Genomic DNA, 25,575 nt, shown 5'->3' with positions numbered 1-25,575 from the left:
TAAACATTTGCATCCTTGTTTTCCAAATGTATCCATGATTTTGTCACTCCTTACCCTCCGTTAATCCCCTCCAGACCCAGCTGGCCAGCCCCTATGCTGCTCAGATTCTTTTCCGCATCCCAGATTTTTTATTGTTCACTTTATCGACGGCGGCTCTGCCTTCAGTTCTTTGGGCCCCAACCTCCAAACGTCCCTCCGAAACCTCCCTGCCTCTTCCCTCCTTTCACACACTCCTGAACACCGACCTCTGACCTCAGTATGGGTCAGCTATCCTTGGTACGATGTCAACTTTAATCCGATTCTGAGGTAATGGGAGATTAGGAAGGCCCAAGGCCTTGTGCAAGAATCTTATTGATAAGGGAATCCAGCTAACCATTTGATAAATTGGAAAATATGACTTAATCACAAAAGCAAAATGGTGCTTCCTCACATTGTCCAGTTTGATGTTGGAAATGGATGAAAACATTGAAAAGAGCCTTACCTTAAGATGTCAGCAGTCACATGACCTCAGGTCATCATCCAACAGGTTTATTTGGAATCACAAGCTTTTGGAGCACCGCTCCTTCGTCAGGTGAAGGGACTTCAGGCCACTGAGACCGGTGAGCGAGGTGCAGCAGAGTCAGAGGACGCGGAGACTGACTGAGCGACTTATCCAAGGTTACCTCGGCGCCCCCCTCCCCAAAGTATTAGCCTGTGACACCTTGCAGGGGAGAGCAGCGGAGTTATTCCCAGTGATTGTCCAGTCCTTCTTCTCCTTTTGATGAGCTGATGAGCAGATCACTATCGCGGTGTGTGGAAATGGATTACCATTTCTGATAAGTGCAAAAGTGGTAATGCTGTAAGGTACACTATATCAATAGAAACACTTTCTACCAAGTTGGCTGTGGCTTTGGTTATTCACCACATCAATTCCTATCCATCCCAAGGAACCTCAGATGCAGCACACCTAACATAACAAATTTAACACACTAGCCCCACAGTAACAACAGTCATTTTATCTCTTTGGTCATGGTGTATGGGCACTGCTGGCTGGACCAACATTTATTGCCCTTCCCCAATTGCCCTTGGCAAGGCAATGGTGAGCTGCCTTCTTGAATTGCTGCAGTTTACTCAAGGAAAGGGTGGAAGTTCGAATGGGAATTCCAGGATTTTGACCCAGTGGACGCTGAAGAAATGGCCATATATAGTCAGGATGGTGATTGGTTTGGAGGGGAACCTGCAGGGAGTGGTGTTCCCATGTATCTGCTGCCCTTGTCCTTCTTGATGGAAGCGGTCATGGGTTTGGAAGGTGCTGTCTGAAGATCTTTGGTGAATTTCTGCAGTGCATCTTGTAGATAGTACACACTACTGTTACTGAGTGTTGGTGGTGAAGGGAGTGGATGTTTGTGGATGTGGTGCCAATCAAACGGGCTGCTTTGTCCTGGATGGTGTCAAGCTTCTTGAGTGTTGTTGGGGCTGCCCCCATCCAGGCAAGTGGGGAGTATTCCACCACACTCCTGACTTGTACCTGGTAGATGGTGGACAGGCTTTGGGGAGTCAGGAGGGGAGTTACTCACAGCAGTATTCTTAACCTCTGACCTGCTCTTGAAGCCAGTGTGTTTATGTGGTGAGTCCAGTTGAGTTTCTGGTCGATGATAACCCCAGGATATTGACAGTGGGGGAATTCAGTGGTGGTAATGTCAAGGGGCGATGTTTTGGTGCTTTCTTGTTGCAGGTGATCATTGCTTGGCAGTTGTGTTGTGAACGTACTTGAAAATGAACATTGAAGGTCGAAACAGATCCCCTGGCCACCTAACCAGTGGGATACATTTTCTCAATTCTCATTCCTGATGAAGGGCTTTTGCCCGCAACGTCGATTTTCCTGCTCCTCGGATGCTGCCTGACCTGCTGTGCTTTTCCAGCACCACTCTGATCTAGAGTGTATTTTCTCAATATTCGTCCTTCAGTTGTGCCTCATTAAGAGCCGAAGATATTGTCAATCAGGTTTCAGGTAATTGCGCAGATCTGGACTCATGGTTGTTTGGAACTCAGAGGTGGTAATTTCTCAAGTGGATGTTTGTAAAAACATTTCTGAAGATTTCTGTCCCTCAGTGCTGGCAAAATGATCATCTAAAGGTGATCATTTGTTCTTAGTGCTTGTGCCAGCCCAATGCTTATTGCCCATCCCCCCCATTGCCTGGCTTGGTTTTGGGTCAATGGAGTCAAGTGTGGCAGGCTCTTGGACCTTGAGGTGCATCACAATATGCAGTTGGGTGAGTCCAGCATGGGCTAGCAAAATCCACGGCCACTTTCAGACTCCAGCCTCACAAGTGACAGGACTTGTTAAACTCAGTTCTGTGTCTTCTGAAGCAGGGATCTTGAGTTCTCAGCATCTTCTTCTTGTTAATCCAATACAACATCTGTAGGAAAAAAGGAGCAGGAGTGGCCATTCAGCCCTTCCAGCCTGCTTCACTCCTCATAATGATCATGGTCTGATCCTTGATCTCATCGTCATGTTCCTGCTGGCTCTCCTTGTCCCTTTGAGATCTACAAATGTATCAACCTCTTCCTTGAATCTATTCATGGACTTGACCTCTTTATGAGGTAAAAAAATCCACAGGTTCACTCCCAAAAGTCCTAAATGGTCTACCCTGTATCCTGAGACAGCGTCCTCTGATTCTAAACCCCCTACCAGATGGAAGCATTCTCCCTGGATCTAGTCTGTCCAACCTTGTTAGATTGTTACATGTTTCAATCAGATCCTATGTCACCCTTCTAACCTCTAGTAAGTACAGGCCCAGTTGAACCAATTCCTCCTCACAGGACATTCCTGTCATCTCTGGTATCAGCCTGTTGAACCTCCACTGTACTCCCTCTATGGCAAGTATATCCTTTCTTAGGTAGGGAGACCAAAGCTGTACATATTACTCCAGGTTTGGTCTCACCAAGGCCTTGCATAACCGCAGTAAGACATCCCTACTTCAGCACTCAAATTCTCTTGTAATGAAGGCCAATATGCCATCTTTCTTCCTAATTGCTTGCTGAACCTGCCTGTCTACTTCCAGTGACTGGTGTACAAGGACTTCTGTATATCTACACTTTGTAATTTATCACAACTTCAATAATATTGTCTTTCTGTTCATCATACCAAAGTAGGTTGACCTTTCTAGTTAGCCGCACTCTACTGCATCTGCCACATATTTCCCCTCAATCAACTTGTCTAAATAACCCTGAAGCATCCTTGCTCACAACTCACAACGCCTCCCAGTTTTGTGTTGTCAGAAAACTCAGAAAGGTTGCATTTAGTATCCTTATCCGAGTCAATTATATCATGCTGAATGACTAGGGTCCAAGCACTGATCCCTGCAGTTCACCCCTAGTTACTGACTGCCACTTGGAAAAAGTCCCATTTATCCTGTCCGTCAACCACTTCTGGGAGAATATTTGTGTTCTTGTTTGTGAAGACAGAACCAAAATATGCGTTAAATTCGCTGCCAGTTCTTTGTTCCCCGTTGTAATTTCCCCAGCTCCTGACCTACATTCGTACTTATTCATCATCTTCTGTTCATATTTCTACAGAAGCTTTTACAGTCAGTTTCTATGTTCTTGGAATGTTATTCCCTTAATCTCTTTTCCCTCTCTTGACTTTTCTGTTTTTTTATGAATCCTAAAATGCTCCTAGTCCTTAGGCTTGCTGCTTGCTCTGGCAATTTTACACATCTCCTCTTTGGATCTAATGCTGTCCCTAATTTCTTCTGTTAGCCATGGTCAAGCCATGTTTCCTGTTTTCTTTTTGCACCAGATGAGAGTGAATATTAGTTGCAATTCATGCAGATATTCTCGAACCATCAGCTACCTGCCATCAATCCTTTTCGTAAAGCTCATGCGTACAAGCCATCTGTTACTTTATTCTTTCATGGTATGTAGGCATCCAACTTTTATTGCCCACCCCCAGTTGCCCTTGAACTGGGTGGTTGGCTAGGGCCAGTTTGGAGGGTAGTTAAGGGCCAGTCAGGTTGCTGTGGGTCTGGAGGTCAAACCAAGTAAGGCTGACACATAAAGGCGTTACTGAACCAGGTGGGACTGGAACCAACTACAGTGTTATCCAACATACTGAACAGAATTGGCCTTCACAGACACATGTGCCTGTCTATAATGGCTAGGCCTCACTTACAAAACATATGTATCTTAAGGAAATATTTCAATAATTAAAAGCGTTGTGTAACTGATCATAGAATCCTTACAGTGTGGAAGCAGGCCATTTGGCCCATCAAGCCCATAAAAACCCTCTGACGAGCATCCCACCCAGACCCTGTATTTCCCATGGCTAATCCACCTAGCCTAGGCATCCCTGGACACTACAGGATAATTTAGCATGGCCATTCCACCTAACCTATGGACTGTGAGAGGAAACCCACACAGACACAGGGAGAATGTGCAAACTCCACACAGACAGTCATCTGAGTGTAGAATTGAACCTGGGTCGCTGGCGCTGTGAGGCAGCAGTGCTAACCACTGAACCACCGTGCTGTTCCCAGTTTGCTAAATAATATTACAAATTTATAAAGTGGAGCTGATCAGCTTTTTGCAAATTCTCAAGTGTGTCACTCAGTGGGGGTCTGTTGCTCTTGAGGGTGGTACAGCAGATATTTTTCATAGAACATAGAACATAGAACATAGAAGAATACAGCGCAGTACAGGCCCTTCGGCCCTCGATGTTGCGCCGATCAAAGCCCACCTAACCTACACTAACCCACTATCCTCCATATACCTATCCAATGCCCGCTTAAATACCCATAAAGAGGGAGAGTCCACCACTGCTACTGGCAGGGCATTCCATGAACTTACGACTCGCTGAGTGAAGAAGCTACCCCTAACATCAGTCCTATATCTACCCCCCCTTAATTTAAAGCTATGCCCCCTTGTAATAGCTGACTCCATACGTGGAAAAAATTTTCAGTCTCTCCCTCCCTTGGAAGAGATTGTGTCTCGTCACTACCTGATCTATTCGATTTTCATTATACCTTTCCCATTCTGCAAGAGACGAAAGGATAATTTGTCCTTTCTCTGATTACCTAGGGAACAGGAATAGACCATTCAGCCCCTCAGGCCTGTTTTGCCATTTAATCTACTGTGCCTACTCTGTATCATAGCTAGTCCCCTGAGCTTTTGAAACCTGTGATTAATCCCCTTTGCGTCTGAGTTATGAAGTTTTCAAAATCCCAACCCCTACCCCCGCCCCCCACCCCCGCGGCCTCAACAAGCATCCGTGGGAGTCTGGTTTTCTTGAGGTCATCCCCACAAAGCCCAGCCCCAGATTCTCCAACCCCTGTCCCCTTAACTCAGTCTCTCCCTCCCTTCGAAGAGATTGTGTCTCGTCACTACCTGATCTATTCGTGCCGTGTGTCTTGATTAGATCGCCCCTTTGTTCCTTTTGACTCCAGAGGCGACAATATCCCTGAGACGTTTCTGCGAACTGTCTGGGATGTTAGTGTGTGTCAGTGGCGCTATGTGAGTGCAGGTTGTTGTTGCAGTATCGAGTCAGATCGTCCATATCCAGTCACACATAGATCAGACCAAGTGAAGGTGTCAGATCTCCTTCCCATCAGTGAATCAAGCAGGCTTTTAAAGCAACATATGATGGCTGTCATGGTCACCATCATTGAGACTAGCCTTCGATTCCAGATCTTTATTCACTGAATTCATGTGTGACCAGAGTCTGTGTACCCCCAAAAGCCAACAAGGAACAAGAGAAGGCCATTCAGCCCTCCTTAGAATCCCTACAATGTGGGAACAGGCCCTTCGTCCCAACCGAACCTCCAAGGAGTAACCCACTCCCTTATTTCCTCTACATTTTCCCTGACTGATGTACCAAACACTACAGGCAATTTCCCATGGCCAATCCATCTAACCTGCACCTTATTGGATTGTGGGAGGAACCTGGAGCATGGGGAGAATGTGCAAACTCCACACAGACAGTTGCCCGAGGCTGGAATTGAACCCGGGTCCCTGGTACTGTGAGGCAGCAGTGCTAACCACTGAGCCACCGTGCCACCCTGGTCTACTGTTTAATAAGATTGAATCTTATCTTAACTGACTTGATTTGAACCTCCATTCTAAAGTACCAGTTTGGCTGTCTCCATTGCAATCCAGTTACCGACACCACATGACCCATAGCCAACTGCATTATTTCCTCACAAAACAGGAGATGCTGGAAAAGCTCAGCAGGTCTGGCAGCATTTATGGAGAGAAATCAGAGTTTCGGGTCTGGTGACCCTTCCTCAGAACCGGATCCAGCAACGTTAACTCCGATTTCTCTCCACGGATGCTGCCAGACCTGCTGAGCTTTTCCAGCAACATCCATTTTTGTTTCTGATTTACAGCCTCCGCAGTTCTTTCGGTTTTTTAAATATTATTTGCTTCCCCCTCCCCCTTGAAGATAATTGAATGTGAAACCTTTTTCGGACCGTGTGCCAATGTCGGCCCTTCCCCTTTATTGTTTTAAAGCACGTTCAGCACTTCCCTCTGAACGGTGACTGCCCAGCACGGTCAGTAACACACCGCACTTAGCTCAGTGTGACCCCCAGCTCTCACCAACTGACGAAAGGATTTGAGTCGTTAGTGTGACACAGGCAGAGCCCCAAAGAGAGATGGCCGATCACCTGTACAGTGTTGGTCCCTTTTGAGGGAGGTGCTCGCGCTGGAGTCAGTTCAGAGGGGAGTCACTGAAAATCCACAGAGGCCAGTATCCTGTCACCAAGTCCCCCTTTACTTACACACAGAGAGTCCTTGACACTGATCCAGCTCCCTCAGAGTCAGCTCTCAGAGAGAGCAGAACCCCTGACACTCCTGTTTTATTTTTTCTTCTTGCTTTTTGAGAGACACAAGATGCACGAATCCTTATTCAGTTCCTACCACCAGGAAGAAAGGAAACACCCGAGTGGCCAGTGACAAGCACTGCCCTTCACATCAAAGGGCAATGCTGTGTGATCAAAACAGTGAAGGGGAGGGTAGGGATCAAATCAAAATAGAGTTGGAGGGGGAAATAATGCACTCCACTCCCTGTGGCGCCCATCTCTCCCTGAACAACTCCAGGGTGTCGGTGGACACCGCGTGCTCCTTCTCCAGAGGCACCCGGGCTCTAACGTAACCCCGGAAGAGGGGCAGGCAGTCGGCCCTAACAACCCCCTCCACGGCCCGCTGCCTGGACCTGTTGATGGCCAGTTTGGCCAGGCCCAGGAGCAGAAACACCCCTCTTTATACCTGTCAGCCAGGGCTTCCTGATTGGACCAGGTTAACAGCCTCAATAGACCCAGGGAGCTCTGGGCCTATGAGGTCCACCTGGCTGACTCTCCTTACAATTTCTAGTCACTGGACTATTTGCAGAGACCAGTTTTTTTTAAGATTAGATTCCCTACAGTATGGAAACAGGCCCTTCAGCCCACACCGACCCTCCGAAGAGTAACCCATCCAGACCCATTTCCCTCTGACTAATGCACCTAACACTATGGGGCAATTTAGCATGGCCAATTCACCTGACCTTCACATCTTTGGACTGTGGGAGGAAAACGGAGCACCCGGAGGAAACCCACGCAGACACAAGGAGAATGGGCAAACTCCACACAGACAGTTGCCGGAGAGGGGAATCGAACCCTCTGGCGCTGTGAGGCAGCAGTGCTAACCACTGTGCCACCATGCTACCCACATAAGGTTTGCCTTATGGAGTGAGCTTGAGCAGTTTAGGCCTGAAGTCACTAGTTTGCAAGAATGAGAGGAGATGTAATTGAGATTTATAAGCTGCTAAAGAGGAATTGGCAATTAAAGATGTAGAGAGGATGTTTCCTCATGTGAGGCAATCTAGAACGAGAGGTTATAGCTTTAGGATAAAGGATGACAGATTTAATACAGAGATGAAGAGCCATTACTCATGAATCTGTGGAACTCACTCCCCCAGAGTGTGGTGGATACGGGGATGTTGAATAATTTGAAGGAGGTGATAGACAGATTTTAAATTAGTAACGGCTTGGAGGGCTACGGAGGGTGGCAGGAGAGTCGAGGTGAGGCCTAGATAAGATCAGCCCTGATTGTATTGAATAGTAGAACAGGATAGAGGGGCTGAATGGCCTATTGCTGCTCCTTTCTCCAACCGCCACCAGGACAGAATCCCACTGGTCCTCACCTACCACCCCACCAACCTCCATGTACAGCGTATCATCCGCCGTCATTTCCGCCACCTCCAAACGGACCCCACCACCAGGGATATATTTCCCTCCCCTATCAGCGTTCCGAAAAGACCACTCCCTCCGTGACTCCCTCGTCAGGTCCACATCCCCCACCAACTCAACCTCCACTCCCGGCACCTTCCCCTGCAACCGCAAGAAATGCAAAACTTGCGCCCACACCTCCCCCCTTACTTCCCTCCAAGGCCCCAAGGGATCCTTCCATATCCGCCACAAATTCACCTGCACCTCCACACACATCATTTATTGCATCCGCTGCACCTGATGTGGCCTCCTCTATATTGGGGAGACAGGCCACCTACTTGTGGAACGTTTCAGAGAACACCTCTGGGACACCCGGACCAACCAACCCAACTAACCCATGGCTGAACACTTCAACTCCCCCTCCCACTCCACCAAGGACATGCAGGTCCTTGGACTCCTCCATCGCCAGACCATAGCAACACGACGGCTACTTTCTCCTTTTGTATTCAAAAAGGCGTAGAGGAACAATGAAAAGGGAAATGAGTGAGAGAGAGAAATGGCCAGAGAATAAATGGATGACTCCCATTGGAGAGAATCTGAAGGGTTTCTCCAGGTATAATAACACTAGCATCACCTTCACTATCACTGGGTCAGAATTCTCCCTACCTAACAGTACTTTTGAGAGGACCTACATCCTATAGATTGTAGCAGTTCAAGAAGGCTATTCATCGTTACTTGCTCAAGGGCTATTAGGGAATGGGCAATAAATGCTGGCCCAACCAGTGACACTCACATGAAGAAGTAAAGGGTTTTCAGAAGAGAAGTAGAGGCAAGTAGTGAAGGAAATGAAGATTATTTGATGAAGGTAAAGAGGTACGAATACATTGTGGGTTTTGTTGGCTAAGGAAGGTACCTTTGCAAAAGCTATGGTCAATGAATGCGTACAGAGATAAAGATAATCAATGTTCAGGGATTAGTAAACTCCCAGAATAGACGAGGTGTATCTGAGGGAAACTGGGGGTAGAGATTGTGGAGGCACTGCCCTCAATCTTCTGGCGTTCCCTCAACATGGGTATGAAAAGATTGCAAACCTTACACTCGTGCTCAAAGACGAAGGGAAGGGGAGACCTGACAGTCAGGTAGTGAGGAAATGTTTACGCACGATAATGTGGGAGAAAAGCTTGGGAATCGGGACTGGTGAAGACCAGCTGCTCCTTGGTCCAATCAGGATCAAGGGTTTCCTCAGTGAGTCTTCTTGTGACTGAACTGGGCGGTTCTCCATGTCCACAGATCCAACACAAAGATAGAGACGGCCCCAGATCTGATCAGAGCTGATCCTTTTCCGTTAGATTTGTTGGGTGGATTGGTGTTCCAGATACTGACTTTCCATTTTGGATTAGCTACAACATTGTAGGTTCGTTGACAAGTTGGAGAGAAAAGGGACGTTGGCAGTTTGGATCAGCATTGACAGAGATGATCTGGAATACTGTGTGTAGTTTTAGACTCTTTATGTGAGGAGGGATGTTCTGCCCATTGAGGGGGTCCAAAGAAGGTTTCTGACACTGATCCCTGGGATAGTAGGACTCACTAGGGTGGCACGGTGGCACAGTGGTTAGCACTGCTGCCTCACAGTGCCAGAGACCTGGGTTCAATTCCTGTCTCAGGCGACTGACTGCGTGGAGTTTGCACGTTCTCCCCGTGTCTGCGTGGGTTTCCTCCGGGTGCTCCGGTTTCCTCCCACAGTCCAAAGATGTGCAGGTTAAGTGAATTGGCCATGCTAAATTGCCCGTAGTGTTAGGTGCAGGGTTATATGTAGGGGACTGGGTCTGGGTGGGTGCGCTTCGGCAGGTCAGTGTGGACTTGTTGGGCTGAAGGGCCTGTTTCCACACTGTAAGTAATCTAATCTACTATGAAGAAGGACTGGATTGGTGAGGACCACATGTACTGGGGTATAGTAGAATAAAGCAGGAGGGAGCATTATCTCATTGAAACCTACAAAATCCTATCAGGAGCAGATAGGGTAAACAGACAAAGGATGTTCTTGAGGATTGGGGAATTCAGAACCAGGGGTTCCAGTTTCAGAATAAGAAATAGACTTCTTAGGACAGAGATGTGGAGAAATTTCTTCACCCGGAGACTCTGGAATGCTCTGCCCAGGCCCAGGTCAAACCTTTCATGAAAGGTGTAGGTATCGCTCTTAGGACTAAAGGAATCAAAGGATCTGAGAGAAAGTGGACACGGGGGATGGTCACCCATGATCAGCATTGAATGGCACCGCAGGTTTGAAGGGCTGAATGGCCTCCTCCTGTTACTATATTTCACATTGCAATGTTAAGTTGGCAAAATGGCAGTTGTGGGGAATGGCGGTTTCCCAATGTTGCGTGGAGGTTCAATGCTAGGACCACCTTCCTTTCCGATACAGGTGAATGGCTCCGACCTGGGACAGACCTTTGATGCTTAAAAATGATGCGAAACTTGAAAATGTCGCCGGTAATGAGGAAATCCATCATCACCCTTGGACCCAGACGGGCAGGGGAGTGAAACAGCACGTGTCAGATTAAATCCAACGTTGAAAAGTGCCGGGTGATCGATTCTCGTGCAAAGATTGAAAAGATAAATTCACAGCAAATTTTAGAACAATTTTAACGGGAGTGCAAGATGATAGAGAGCTCGGAGTGTTTGTAGATTGATCCATGGAGGCGGTGGGACAGGTTAACAATGCAGCTGAGAGGTGGCAATGGCAAATGGGTTTATCACTAGATTATTGCCCCAGAGACCCATGTAATCCTGGGGACCTGAGTTTGAAGCCTGCTAGAGTAGCTGGCAGAATTTGGATTAAAGTCTGGAATTAAGCATCTAACGGTGTTGGGGTAAAAATCCATCTGGTTCACTCATGTCCTATAGGGAAGGACGCTTTCATCCTTTCCTGGTCTGGCCTACATGTGACTCCAGACCCACAGCTCTGCGGTTGGCTCTTAACTGCCCTCTGGGGCAATTAGAGATGGCCAATAAATACCGCCTGGGTCAGTGACGGCCTCATCCAATGAATTAACGAAAGAGTTATTAAAAGATGTGAGATCCTGGGCTTTCTAGACCAGAAACAAAAACAGAAGTTGCTGGAAAAACTCAGCAGGTCTGGAAGCATCTGTGGAGAGAAATCAGAGTTAACGTTTCAGGTTAAATGAAATTTCCTCAGAAACAGAGTCGTGTTAAACCTTTCCAAAACACTAGTTTGGCTGTAGCTGAGGGTTTGAGTGTAAATCTGGACACTTTCACAAAGGAGTTCAAAGTTTTGGACTTGGATTGAAAGAGAGTTGACGAGAACCTTTCTAGCAATGATGGATTATGGTTGGGTAATGACTGGTGAAGCGAGGGCAATGCTCTCCACAACAGAGAAGGTGACGAGGAAATGTAATGGAGCTGGCTGAGTTGGGGTAGGACTATGCAATGAGAAATGTGTCCTGATGCCTAAAGAGTTGATATCCAAGTAACACACATTGAGCATGACTGGCAACAGGACCAGTGGAAAAACCTTCTTACTAAACAAATCGTTAGAATTTGGAACGGACTACTTGACAAAGTGATGAATTTAATAATAGCCTTCACAACGGAATAGGGTAAAATTTTCAGAAAAAGGATAATTCTATGGAAAGACTCAGAGCACTGGGACTAACTCGATTGCTCCTATAAATAGGTAGCAGGGAATCGATGGGCTGAATGGCCTGTTTCTGACCCTTGGTATGCTGTAGTTTTTATAAGGTCATGGAGTTAATAGGAAGGGTTTGGAGGGATATGGGCCAAATGCTGGCAAATGGGACTAGGTCAGATTGGGATGGACAGGTTGGACCGAAGGATCTGTTTCCGTGCTGTTTTACGTACCTTTAGTACAGTATAGCCTCCCTCATGTGTCAGTACAGTCTTATTTATTAGGAAGGGAATTGCCTAGAGCTAAAGAAGTCATGTTAGATAGGGCTTTGGTGAGACCACATGTTGAGTATTGTGTGCAGTTTTGATCTCCATAGCTATAAAATGGCTCTCTGAGCTGACAGGGTGGGGTAACACAGACTGATCTCACCGAAACCCATAGCATTCTAAAGAAGGCTTGCCACAGTGGATAGTGAGATGTTGCTTCATCACCCTGGGGGATCTGGAATATGGGGACTCAGGATTGACTTTGGGCACAGAAATGAGAGAGTATTCTTCCTTGAGAGATTTGCGTGAGCTTTGGAAGTCTCCATCCTGGGTGAGTGGGGTGTGTCGCTGTGGATGAGTCATCACGGAGTCAAATCTAGATTTTGTTTCATATTCACTCATAGGATGTGGACATCACTGGTCAGGCCATGTGTTTATTGCTCATCCCTAATTGCCCAGAGGGTAAACCAAGTTGCTGTGGGCCTGGAGTCACATGTAGGCCAGGCCAGGTAAAGATGGCAGTTTCCTTCCTTGAAGAACATTAATGAGCTAAATGGGTTTTCAGACAATCGGCAATGATTTAATCGTCACTGTTAGACTCTTAATCCCAAATTTTCTTTTTGCTATTGAATTCAAATTCCACCATCTGCCATGATGGATCCCCAGGACATTATTTGGGTCTCTGGATTAATAGTCTAGAGATACTATTACTGGGCCATTGCCCCCCAACTCCTTATTGAATATTGAGGAGATGGATAAGGATAATGAAAGTTGTCTTTATCCTAGGATGGGAGATTCCAATACAGGGGGCACATTTTGAAGGTGAGAGGAGAGAGGGATTTAAAAAAGACAATGGGGGGCAAATGTTTTACACAGAATGTGGTTTGCGTGTGGAATGAACTTTCTGAGGAAATGGTGGATTTGGGTGCAGTTATAAAAGACATTGAGACAAGTACCTGTATCGGAAAGGTTTGGAATGATTGGAGCAGGCAGGTGGGACTAGTTTAGTTTGGAATAATGTTCAAGGTGGACTGGTTGGACCAAAGGCAAGATTAGAGTGGTGCTGGAAATACACAGCAGGTCAGGCAACATCCGAGGAGCAGGAAAATCGATGTTTCGGGCCGGAGCCCTTCATCGGGAAGGGTCTGTTTCCGTACTGCGTGACTCAATGACTTTGGGAGAATCAGGAAATTGGAGAAGCGGGGGCAGATCAGCAATATGCCGGGGAAATCGCTGCTGATGCTGGAATCTTTTCTGAAAACAAAATGAACCCCTGGAGATCACAGTGGGTCCATGCAGAGAGAGCAAGCTAACATTTCCAGTCCAGGTGAATCTCTGCCAAAGCTGACCTGGACTCGAAACGTTAGCCTGCTCTCTCTGCATGGATGCTGCCGAACCCACTGTGATCTCCAGTGGCATGGTTTTCAGAACAGCTTATGGCCTTTTCAAATTGCAGAAGGAGTCTTCAGGGGCTAACTCCTGCCCCTAGTTTGTAAGCTCTTACAATAATAGCCCCTCACTCTGACACTCATGATCTTGAGGAGGCTACATTACTGCAGAAAGTACACCATTTTAGCCAACCGCCCAGTTTACTTTTTGAGCTGCAAGTGTGACAGAATTTGAAATATTAGTTTCTTCCTGTCTATATTGTACGTGTTTAAAGAAATAATTTGATTCGTCAACCTTGAGCTCACCTGTGTTAATGGCTGTTATTTCTCTCCACCTCTCCCCCCCACCACCCCACCTGGTCACTTCGCTCCCCACAGGAGACTGGCCCGATCAACACTTCTTTTGATTCCGCTGTTTGGGATCCACTACACGGTGTTTGCTTTTTACCCAGAGGATGTGAACACCAGGGAACGGCTGGTGTTCGAGCTGGGATTAGGATCCTTCCAGGTAACTTGGTCAGAGCGCTGTCAAACCGCTGAGTGTTAAGCAGCCGGACACAGGGAGGTACACAGTTTCCTCAGTGGGTCAGACCCACTTGGAGAAAGTGAGGACTGCAGACGCTGGAGAATCAGAATCGAGAGCGCGTCGCTGGAAAAGCGCAGCGGGTCAGGCGGCGTCTGAGGAGCGGGAGAGTCGACGTTTCAGGCAAGAGCCCTTCATCAGGAATCCCCGAAACGTCGGCTCTCCTGCTCCTCGGAGGCTGCCTGACCTACTGTGCTTTTCCAGCGACACAGACCCAATCCTTGCCAAAGCCCATTCGCGATCCTGAGCTGCTGCTGTGTCCGAACAGTGGGCAACCCCGGAACCGGGTTTGAAGGAAAAGCCCAAGATCAAACATCCTGGGGATACATAATCCCGATTATTATTTGCAATTCCTTGCTGGTGCTGTTTTCACAGTGTCACAGGATTCAGGTGGGACGAGTTTAGTTTCAGATCATAGTCTGGTTGGACCTGAAGGGTCTGTTTCCGTTTGATTGACTCTATGAATCTTAAGCCCAGGTTTCCTCTTGCTGAATCCAAATGCTCCCAATCGGGTCCTTCAACCTCTGCTGCCACTTTGTACTCAACGAGGGAGGAATAAAGAACAGAGGAGCAGGAGTAGGCCATTCAGCCTGCTCCACCATTCTAGCTCATGGCTGGTTATCGAAGTCAATTTCCCATGCTAGCCCCAAATCCCATGACACCATAAGTCCTGCTCTATCCCAGGTAGTTCCGTCCACTCAAATATCCAGCTTTCCTTTGAAGGCTATAGGGGCAAAGTAGGCCATTCAGCCCTTTAAGCTTGCTGCCGTTCGGTGTGATGGCTGAATCTCTTTCCCAAGGCCAAATTTATCTATTTGTTTCTCCCCTAATGGTTGAATCTGCTTCCTTCATCCTTTTCAGTAGCACATTCCAAATAAATAAATACGGAATAAGAAAACCAGGCAGCCAATTCCCTGATTCTAGCTTAAACTCGGGATCTCTCATTCACCGGTGAATGTCATCTGATGTTCTCTGTTCTGATGTTGGCACTAAGCCAAGGCAGGGGGGTGGGGGTGGGGGAGGGAGATTCGGTTTAGTTCATTTGACTGGGTTGTTAGATTGGAGAAAGTGAGGACTGCAGATGCTGGAGATCAGATCGAGAGTGTGGTGCTGGAAAAGCAGAGCAGGTCAGGCAGCGTCCGAGGAGCAGGAGAGTCGATGTGTCAGGCAAAAGCCCTTCATCTGGAATGAAGCTTGTGGATTGGGGCTGAGAGATAAATAGGAGGGGGTGGGGTTTGGGGAGAGCGATAGGTGGATGAAGGTGAGGGAGAAGGTGATAGGTCAGAGGGGGGAGTGATGGACAGGTCTGGAGGGCGGATTGTTAGTTTGCAGGGCAGTGTGATGCCCAACAGTGTGGGTTCAATTCCCATCACCGGTTTGACATTACCGTGAAGGACTCTCCTTCTCAACCTCTTCCCTCACCTGAGGTCTGGTGGCCCTCAGGTTAAATCACCACCAGTCGCTTCTCTCTAATGAGAGAGCAGCCCCTATGGTCTGGTAACACCATGGCAACACCACAGCAACTAAGCCAAGTGCAGAAAGATCTCCACAGCAAGTCCATCTCTTGGTTGGTTATCTATTGAGAGTCAGTGAGATATAGGGGTTGGAGTCGAATGTGGCATCGTGTGAGATTGTCCATCTCAATGGGAAGAATTAAAAAAAGAAGCATATCATCTAAGTGGTGAGAGATTACAGATAAGAGCAAAATACCGCAGGTGCTGGAAATATCTCCCCAACGTCAAAGATGCTGGAGAAACTCAGCAGGTCTGGCAGCACCTGTAGCGAGAGAAACAGAGTCAATGTTCTATCCCCCATCCAATCTGAAGAAAGAATCATTCCGGACCCCGAACACTAACTCTGTTTCTCTTTCTCTCTCTGCCAGACCTGCTGAGTTTCTCCAGCCGCCCCTGTGTGACAGAGCTCTGAGGTGCAGAAGGATCTGGGTGTCCCAGTGTAGGAACTGTAAAAGGTTAGTGTGCAGGTACAGCAAGTAATCAGGAAAGTGAATAGAATGATATCATTTTTCCTGAAGGGAATTGAATATAAAGTAGGGAATTTGGCTTCACTTATTTAGGGTCCTGGTGAGACCACACCTGGAATTTTTTTTAATTCATTCACCAGATGAGGGCATCACTGGAAAGGCCAGCATTTATTACCCATCCCTAATTACCCAGAGGGCAGTTAGGACCCAACCCCATTGCTGTGGGCCTGGAGTCACATGTAGGCCAGACCAGGTAAAGATGGCAGTTTCCTTCCCTGAAGGACATGAGTGAACCAGATGGGTTTTTCCAAAAATTGACAATGGAGTCATGGTCATCATTAGACTCACGATTCCAGATTTTTTGATTAATTCAAATTCCACCATCTGCTGTGGCAGGATTTGAACCCGGGTCACCAGAATGTTAGCTTGGTTTCTGGATAAATAATCTGGCGATAATCCCACAAGGATAATCGTTTCTCCAAACTTGATATGGTGTTGATCACCTTATTTGGGGATGGATCTTCATATGTAGGTAGCAGTTCATAGAATATAATTGCTACAGTGTGGAAGCAGACCACACTCACCCTCCGAAGGAGAGCATCCCACCCAGACCCATCACCACCCTCAGCTCCCCGGCCCTGCGTTTCCCCATGGCTGATCCACCTAACCTACACATCCCTGAACACTATGGACAATCCCCTATGGCCAATCCACTCTGACCTGCACATCTGTGGATCGTGGGAGGAAGCCAGATCACCCGGACGAAGCCCACACAGACACAGGGAGAACGTGCAAACTCCACACAGACAGTTGCCCGAGGCTGGAATCGAGCCCGGGACCCTGGCACAGCAAAGTAGCAGTCCTAAGCACTGAGCCACCCCAGGAAGTTCAGTGGAGGGTTTACCTACCTAACCCCTGAATGGGCTTGTTGCTTTATCAGGGAAGGTTGGACACACTGAGTTTGAGTCCACTACAGTTCCAAGGAGTGAGAGGCGAACTGCTGTATCAAACTGTAACATTTAAAAGGTATCTGGATGGGTATATGATTAGGAAGGGTTTAGGGGGATATGGGGTAAAAACAATGACTGCAGATGCTGAAAACCAAATACTGGATTAGTGGTGCTGGAAGAGCACAGCAGTTCAGGCAGCATCCAACGAGCAGCGAAATCGTTGGATGCTGCCTGAACTGCTGTGCTCTTCCAGCACCACTCATCCAGTATTAGAGGGATATGGGTCAGGTGGGACTACATCGCGTTGGGATATCTGGTCGGCATGGATGAGTTGGACCAAAGGGTCTGTTTCCGTGTTGTACATCTCTATGACTCTATGTTGACGGGGTAGATGTGGAAAGGATGTACCCTCTTATGGGAGAACCTGCAACTTGGAGTCACTGTCTAAAAATCAGGGGCTATCTATTTAAACAGAGATGAGGAAGAACTTTTTCCCACAGAGGACCGTGTGTCTTGAACATTTTTCTTGAAAAGGGACAGAAGTGCAATAACTCCACAGAGACTGTTACCCCATCACTAGGTCACCCTTCATTAAGACATCCAAAGTTGGAGGCGGCGTAGTGGCTCAGTGGTTAGCACTGCTGCCTCTCAGCACCAGGGTCCCAGGTTCGATTCCAGCCTCGGGCAACTGTCTGTTTGGAGTTTGCACATTCTCCTGTGTCTGTGTGGGTTTCCTCCCACAGTCTATTGATATACAGGTTAATTGACTGTGCTGAATTACCCATAGTGTTCAGGGATGTGTAGGTTGGGTGGATTACTGTCCAGAGGGTTGGTGTCGACTTGTTGGGCTGAATGGCCTGTTTCCACACTGTAGGGATTCTAATAAAAATAAATATTTGCTTCTAATAAAAATGACACTGATCTCGCTGTCAGATGCTCCTGTTTATTTCTGTCAGCCAGGGCTCCCTGAGTGGACCAGTTTAACAGCCCCAATCAGGGAACTCCGATTCTATGAGGTCACCTCACTGAGCATGTTACACTCTGCAGGAAGAGGAATCTTTACATAGCTTCAAGGTAGAGGCAGATAGATTCTTGCTAAGTGAGCAAGGATGGGGGAGAGGGAAAGGCTACAGTGGGTTGGTGGAAATGTTGGTGGAGTAATCAGATCAGCCATGGATCCTCTTGAATGGCCAGTCATCTCAAGGGGCCGAATGGCCAACTCACTTTTCTAATTCGCCTATCCCTTTCTATCTTCCTATCCCTTTCCTGAAAGCTGCCACTGTCAAATGATGGCAGAAGGAGATCTGTGGTTGATGGACCCATGCTAGGATAATGAACTCTGATTGGTCAGATGCTTTCACTACATGACCTCACTAGCCTCCCAACACCCCCAATCCAAAGCCTGATCCTGCCCCAGCCAATCTGACTCTGTCATTGCCACCTCAATCTTCATTTGCCGATGGAATGATGTTGCCTGTCAGTCGACCAACTTGATGTCCTGATTTACAAGAATTCACTTTGAGTCTTTCAAGAAAATGGAGTAATGGGAGAGTGTGTTATCAGCAGAGGGGGAGAAGACTTCAAAACCCTTCAGTGCAGATAGAAGCTGGTATTCTCTCTTTCTCTCTGAGAGAGCCCGAGGGAGTGTTGCTGAACAAAGAGACCTTGGAGTGCAGGTTCATAGCTCCTTGAAAGTGGAGTCGCAGGTAGATAGGATAGTGAAGGCGGCGTTTGGTATGCTTTCCTTTATTGGTCAGAGTATTGAGTACAGGAGTTGGGAGGTCATGTTGTGGCTGTACAGGACATTGGTTAGGCCGCTGTTGGAATATTGTATGCAATTCTGGTCTCCTTCCTATCAGAAAGATGTTGTGAAACTTGAAAGGGTTCAGAAAAGATCTACATGAGTGTTGCCAGGGTTGGAGGACTTGAGCTAAAGGGAGAGGCTGAACAGGCTGGGGCTGTTTTCCCTGGAGCGTCGGAGGCTGAGGGGTGACCTTGTAGAGGTTTACAAAATCATGAGGGGCATGGATAGGATAAATAGACAAAGTCTTTTCCCTGGGGTCGGGGAGTCCAGAACTAGAGGGCATAGGTTCAGAATGAGAGGGGAAAGATATAAAAGAGACCTAAGGGGCAACGTTTTCACACAGAGGGTGGTATGTGTATGGAATGAGCTGCCAGAGGCAAGTGGTGGAGGCTGGTACAATTGCAACATTTAAGAGGCATTAGGATGGGTATATGAATAGGAAGGGTTTAGAGGGATATGGGCCGGGTGCTGGCAGGTGGGACTAGATTGGGTTGGGATATCTGGTCGGTATGGACGGGTCTGTTTCCATGCTGTACATCTCTATGACAGTGAGGCTATGGTGACTTGAGATTGTAACATTCCTTAAACTGCACTAATTCTGGATGTGACCTGTTTATTCTTTGCAGGGGTTTGTTGTAGCCGTTCTGTATTGTTTCTTGAATGGGGAGGTAAGCTGCTTTTATCTTCCACTTCCTGACAGAAAAGATTCTCTTTCGATTTCTGTGCGTGTGTGTTTGATCCCTTCAGTTCTGATGCAGCTGGGTACATTTAAATGACATTTTTAAGTTTCTTCCCAAAGGTGCAGTCGGAGATCAAGAGGAAATGGAGGAGCTGGAAGGTCAACAGGTACTTTGCTGTTGACCTCAAGCATCGTCACCCATCCCTGGCCAGCAGTGGGGCCAATGGTGGGACCCAACTGTCCGTGCTTAGCAAGAGCAGCTCGCAAATCCGGATGTCCAGTGTCAACGCTGAGAATTTAGCCACATGAGCCGCCCTTTAGCTCCACGTGGCAACTCCCCTGCCCATCACCAACCCCCCCCCCCTCACACCGAATCCTCTCCCAACCTCCCTCATCGGCATCAGAACCTGCGAAAGAATTCCGTCTCCCAATGTATGGACAGGGCGACCCTTTAAAAATGTCTTGTCGGTGAAAGGTGTCGCGTTTACTGGTCGTCTTTTCGTCTACGAGATCCACCCCCTCCACCCCAACCACCACCATCGTTACTCCCCCATTCTTCGCCCCTCCGCACGGAATAAAACAGAGGCACGTTGCCCCTTCTCTGAAGACTGCTGTTGGACGTTACGGACTGGGTTGGGAAGGGCTGGATGCCTTGGTACCGCCACGGCAGACAGTCCCAGTCTCCACGAGCCATCACCAAACCTACCGCACGGTGCCCCCTGGTGGAGAACACTCCTCGGCGCGGACCGTGGGACTTTGACTCGTTTCTCTCCGGGCCCGAGGAGCGGCTCTCCGACTGGTGTGTCCCGTCTGCCTGGGGTCCGGGCCACTCACCCCTCCACGTGTTGCTTTTAGCTCTTTGTGCTATTGAAGTCGTAGAAGAGTGAGGCTGGCTTGTCTTTATTTTGCTGCTTCTGGCCTCCAAACACAAGGGCGGCCTCCTGAGGATGATCCTCACCTTGTACAGTGACTCGTAACCTCGCATACCCAACCTCATAGAGTGGACACGTAACCTCATCGAGTGACCCTATAGAGATCTCCCAGCCATTGTGGATGGGGGACACATAGCCCTATACAATCGCATCTGGCATTGATGGTCACATGTAGCATTATACAAGGATATATGGCCTTATATGTTGGCATTGTCCTTTATGGCAAGGCCTACAAGGGAAGATATTTAATGATGTTTACCCCTTTAACATGACACCTCACCCTATGTGTGCCATATGGTGACACATAGCCCTACGCGGTGTGATACGTAGGGTCAGATTTTAATGACCTGTATTGGGAAGTGGCTTAAGTCAGTCAGACCGGCCTCGCTTTTAAACATCGACTCGCACACGAATTTTGTTCGGGGGTCATGGTGCAGGAGATGGTCCACGCCCCTCTTCCTCCCCATCACCCCAGAATCCGGTCCGAGGTACTTCAGAGAGTTGGCGACCTGGCCTAGTTAGAAGGCTCACCTTTGGTTCCTCAGGGAACTTTGTCCCATCTGTAACACATGCAGGCAGGGTTCCTTGACCCTCGCCCCCCCCACCTCCCACCACCTTCCACCGTCAACTCGACGTTCCCTCATCCACTCCCCACTCTCTGTGCCAAATCAATGCCAGCTCCTGCCCATCCACCCAGCAGGAAGCATGGTCCTACACAGTGATGACGACAGAAAGTAAGGTCATGCTGAGAGGGGAATTAAAAACACATTCCATCACAAATCATTTCTTAAGGAAGAAAATGTCCGTTGTCAAGTCCAAAACTCTGTCCAGTCGCATGTGAAAACAGGCACGCCCAGTACCCCTGCTCGTATTGCCAGGGTCAGAAGTCACATGACACCAGGTTCAATAGGTTCATTTGCCAGTGACATCGCTCCATCCCATTTGATCACATGTATTGTGCTCAATTGAGCGCCACCATGTTTTTTACTGGCAGAACGTTGACAACGGGTGCATGCACTGAATTTTCTGGGAGCTTTCGGGAGTGCCCAGAGACATGAAGAAAAGGAATCTGCTTTTCCTTCAGTTTATATCCTGCCTCATCGAGCCTGGGGTGAGAGCCCAAACCAATCAGGGTATTGACCCAGCAACAAATCTGTTCCGGCAAATACTATGCCTTGGTGACTTTGCTTGATTGTCGTCTTCAAGCGATTATAGTAAGTTGTTCTTTCTGTGGTCTCTTTTGTCAATGTCTCACAATTTACTGGTTCTGAATTAAGACCTGTGAAATGTTTAAAGCCTCCCTTATTGATATTTTAATGGTCTCTCTGATTAACCTTTGTGCGGGATCGTAGGATCAGCAGGTGTGTTTTCACAGAGTATGTTTCTGATTTTTCTTTCTCTCTCAGCTGTTCAATACCTCTCAATGTTGTTATTTTCTGGTTCATTTGTCAAGGACTGTGTGGATACTGGGTGGATAAGCATGTACAAGTGACTGAGTTGATGTGATGCGTATAAATAGTTGTGGGGTGGAACTGTGGGGAAGGGTGTGCTCGAACCTTTCCAAATCCCCCTCGACGGGTGGTTCATGACTCCTCTGGGTGGAATGAGGACAATGAACCACAAAGTCATGGAGAACCGAGCCCGATTCTGTCAAAGGGGAGGTGGGGATGAGAGTTTGCCCAAAGATGCCTACCTCAGCAACATACAAGGGCACAGCCTCACTCTCTACTCCCAAGGGATTCGCGGGCAGGCTGGGGGATGGAGGCAGGAATGTTGCTATCCGGTCTCTGTCCGCCACCCCGCTCAGCTCTTCAGAGGCTATGGAGTCAATCCCAACTCACTGGAAATCCGTCTGGTAACCTCATCGAGTATCTTTTAGCTGGAGCAGGTGGAAGAGGAAACTTCTCAGTTTCTGTACGTTGGATGTGTTGCTGGTATTTCTTGTGATCTTGGCTACAACCATCGCTTTGAAACCTCAAATGGCCACCATTTAAGCTGCCACCAATATCCATGAGTGGCCTAATGATTGGAATCTAACGTTTATCTTCATTCAAGGCTGTTCATATGTCCAGATTATTACTTCTATTTCACAACTGAAGGGGTGAACTCTATTCCTGCAGTCTCTCATTGTTGATGGCTGAAAGGGGGAGAATGAAAGAAAACTTGGAACAGTATGAGAAATGTTAATTTCTATGAACTGAAGCAAAAGCGCTCCTCACTGCATCATTTGTTACTACACCTACAGACAGACTTGAGGGTCGACTTTCCAGGACCTCTACATTCACATGGAGAATATTGCCAACAAATCAAATGGGACTGATGAAAGTTCTTGACAAATGTTGACCACTGTCGAGAAACGTAGTGTAAATGTCAGGTAACTGGTCCCTGTCTGAAACCTTGTCTGAAGTCAAGCCCTGAGCAGCCCAAGGTCTAAGGGTTTGGCCAAATTTGACCAAGAGGTAATTTTCTTTCTAGATTTCATTGGGGCAAATATAATGGAAGTCCTACAATCTCCTTCCTTTCATGCCCTCTATCTCAAACAGTACGTGGTGAAGATTCTGAACTGAGTCTTTATTCGGTAGAGGTGATATAGAGCATGCTTGATTTTAGCTCAGAAGTATATGAGGACCACAGTGTGCGTTCCTGGACCTCTGAAGGATGGTTATACAATGCAAACTGTAAAAACAAAACAAAACGCAGGGAAAAAGTTCCCTTCTCCATGTCGTTGGTTGTTATATTCTGGGACATGTTACTATGTGTGATATAAATGCAACGATGTTGGCTGTTGTGAAGTGGAGTTTGTTTTTGAACTAGACACCGTGTTAATCTTTGTTACCACACTGACCACTTCTCATGAGTGATGTGGTGAGGTTTGAGCATCTTTCCATCAGGTAACCCATTGTGTGCGGTCACCACGAGACAGGAAGGTGCTTCCTGCTGGGAGCGGAGGTGGCGTTTTGTCAGTGGGAAGGACTTTCCGAGGGAGGGGTGGGGATGATATTGCAGGTAAATTATGGGTTGCACTGTCTTCATTATCGGGGTGTGAATGTCAAGGTCACCATCTATGACCCATCCTCAATGGATTTGAGAGGGCACTGAGGGGAGCTGCCCTCCTTTGCACAACTGAGTGGCTTTCCTGGGCTGTAGACGGTTGGTCAGGAGTTACGTACACTGACCAGAACAGTATGGGTGACAGGTTTCCTTTCTTAAGAGAATGTGGGGGAGCCAGATGGGATTTTACAGCAGATTTTACTATTTTGAGACCAGCTTTTCTCTTCTAGGTTTATTTATGTAACTGAAGTTACATTTCCTCAGCTACTGTAGAACAGAAATGAAGGGAGCCATTTGACCATCTTGTCCATGCCAACCCAAAGGCACCCAGATGGACTCACAGAACCATACAGCATGGAAACAGACCCTTCTGTCCATCTAGTCCAAGCTGACTAACCTTCCTGAACTAGGCTAGTCCTATTTGCTTGCATTTGGCCCATATTACTCTGAACACTTCCTGTTCTTGTATCTGTCCAAATGTCTTTTAAATGCTGTAGTCAAGATCAGAGTGGTGCTGGAAAAGCACAGCAGGTCAGGCAGCATCCAAGGAGCAGGAAAATCGATGTTTTGGGCAAAAGCCCTTCATTAAAGCCCTGATGAAGGGCTTTTGCCCGAAATGTTGATTATCCTGTTCCTCGGATGCTGCCTGACCTGCTGTGCTTTCCCAGCACCACTCTGATCTTGACTCTAATCTCCAGCCTTTTAAATGTTGCAATTGTAGCAGCCTCCACCACTTCCTCTGGCAGCTCATTCCATACACGTACCACCCTCTGCGTGAAAAAGTTGCCTCTTAGGTCCCTTTTATATCTTTCCCCTCTCACCTTAAACCTATGTCCTCTAGTTCTGGACTCCCCCACCCCAGGGAAAAGACCTTGTCTATTTATCCTATCATCCCCTCATCATTTTATAAACCCCGGGGTAAAAACAATGACTGCAGATGCTGGAAACCAGATTCCTGATGAAGGGCTTTTGCCTGAAACGTCTCGCTGCTCCTTGGATGCTGCCTGAACTGCTGTGCTCTTCCAGCACCACTAATCCAGATTTTATGAACCCCTATAAGGTCACACCTCAGCCTCTGACGCTCCAAGGAAAACAGCCTAGCTGATCAAACCCTCAAACTCAAACTGTCTCATTTTGGTAACATCCTTGCAAATTTGTTTCTGTATCCTTTCCAGTTGAACAATATCCTTTCTATTGCAGGATGACCAGAATTGTACAGAGTACTCCAAAAGTGGCCTCACCAATGTATTGGGTAAAAACAATGACTGCAGATGCTGAAAATCAAATACTGGATTAGTGGTTCATCAGTATGAGACCATCACTAAAAAAATTCAATGGGAAATTCAGAAGAAATATCTTCACCAAAAGTGGTGAGGAAATTGTAATGGCACCCAGCGGTTTTTTTTGTAGTATATTATTGGTTGCGCCACTTTGTAGAGAGCCTTTTGTAACTGCAGCTTTTCAACAAGTTACCTTTTGAATGGTGATGAAGACAGAAGGAGCCAGGGAACTGCATCAGGGGCTGGGAGCCTGTGCGGAGGGTGACTCAGAGTTAACGTTCAGTTCTGCATAAGAGTGATGCTGGACTTGGAATGTGAATTCTGTTTCTCTCGCTGTAAATGCTGAGTGTCTCCAGTACTGCTGTTTTTACTCCCAGCATCTGCAATGTTTTTGAACAAAGAACAATACAGCAGCGAATCAGGCCCTTCAGCCCTCTAGGCCTGGGCTGACACATTTCGCCCTTCCATTATAAAACTGTCTTCCCTGACAGGATCCGTATCCCTCTATTCCCTTCCCATTCGTGTAGTCGTCCAGGTACGTCTTAAATGCTGCTATTGTATCTGATTCCACTACTTCCTCTGGCAGTGTGTTCCACGCACTCACCACCCATGGTGTGAAAAACCTGCGTTGTGCATCTCTTTTAAGTGTCCCTCCCTGCACCTTGAACCTGCGCCCCTTAGTAATTGATCCCTCCAACCTGGGAAAAAAAATCTCTTACTCCCCAGTCTATCCATACCGTTCACAATCTTATAAACGTCTATCAGGTCACCCCTCAACCTCCTGCGTTCGAGTGAAAGCCAGTCTGTGAAACCTTTCTTCATAACTAAAATC

General features: G+C 47.4%; 1 protein-coding gene across 3 annotated transcripts in view; it reads left to right on the top strand.

Moving 5' to 3' along the window:
• Positions 1–19,913, top strand: part of LOC140480854 (pituitary adenylate cyclase-activating polypeptide type I receptor-like) — a 280,791-nt gene extending 260,878 nt beyond the window's left edge. For 2 of the 3 annotated variants that reach the window (XM_072576361.1, XM_072576360.1), the window contains 3 exons: positions 13,862–13,991; positions 19,428–19,469; positions 19,601–19,913. In XM_072576361.1, the coding sequence (XP_072432462.1) occupies positions 13,862–13,991; positions 19,428–19,469; positions 19,601–19,789 (361 nt within the window). In that variant the 3' untranslated portion in view covers positions 19,790–19,913. Of the gene's footprint in view, positions 1–13,861; positions 13,992–19,427; positions 19,470–19,587 lie in introns of all 3 variants that reach the window. The other variant, XM_072576362.1, reaches the window with a different exon arrangement.
• The last annotated feature ends 5,662 nt before the right edge of the window (positions 19,914–25,575 follow it).

The sequence above is a fragment of the Chiloscyllium punctatum genome, chromosome 8 (genome assembly GCF_047496795.1).
Source record: "Chiloscyllium punctatum isolate Juve2018m chromosome 8, sChiPun1.3, whole genome shotgun sequence".
Lineage (NCBI taxonomy): Eukaryota > Metazoa > Chordata > Chondrichthyes > Orectolobiformes > Hemiscylliidae > Chiloscyllium > Chiloscyllium punctatum.
This window is presented reverse-complemented; position numbering and strand designations above follow the sequence as displayed.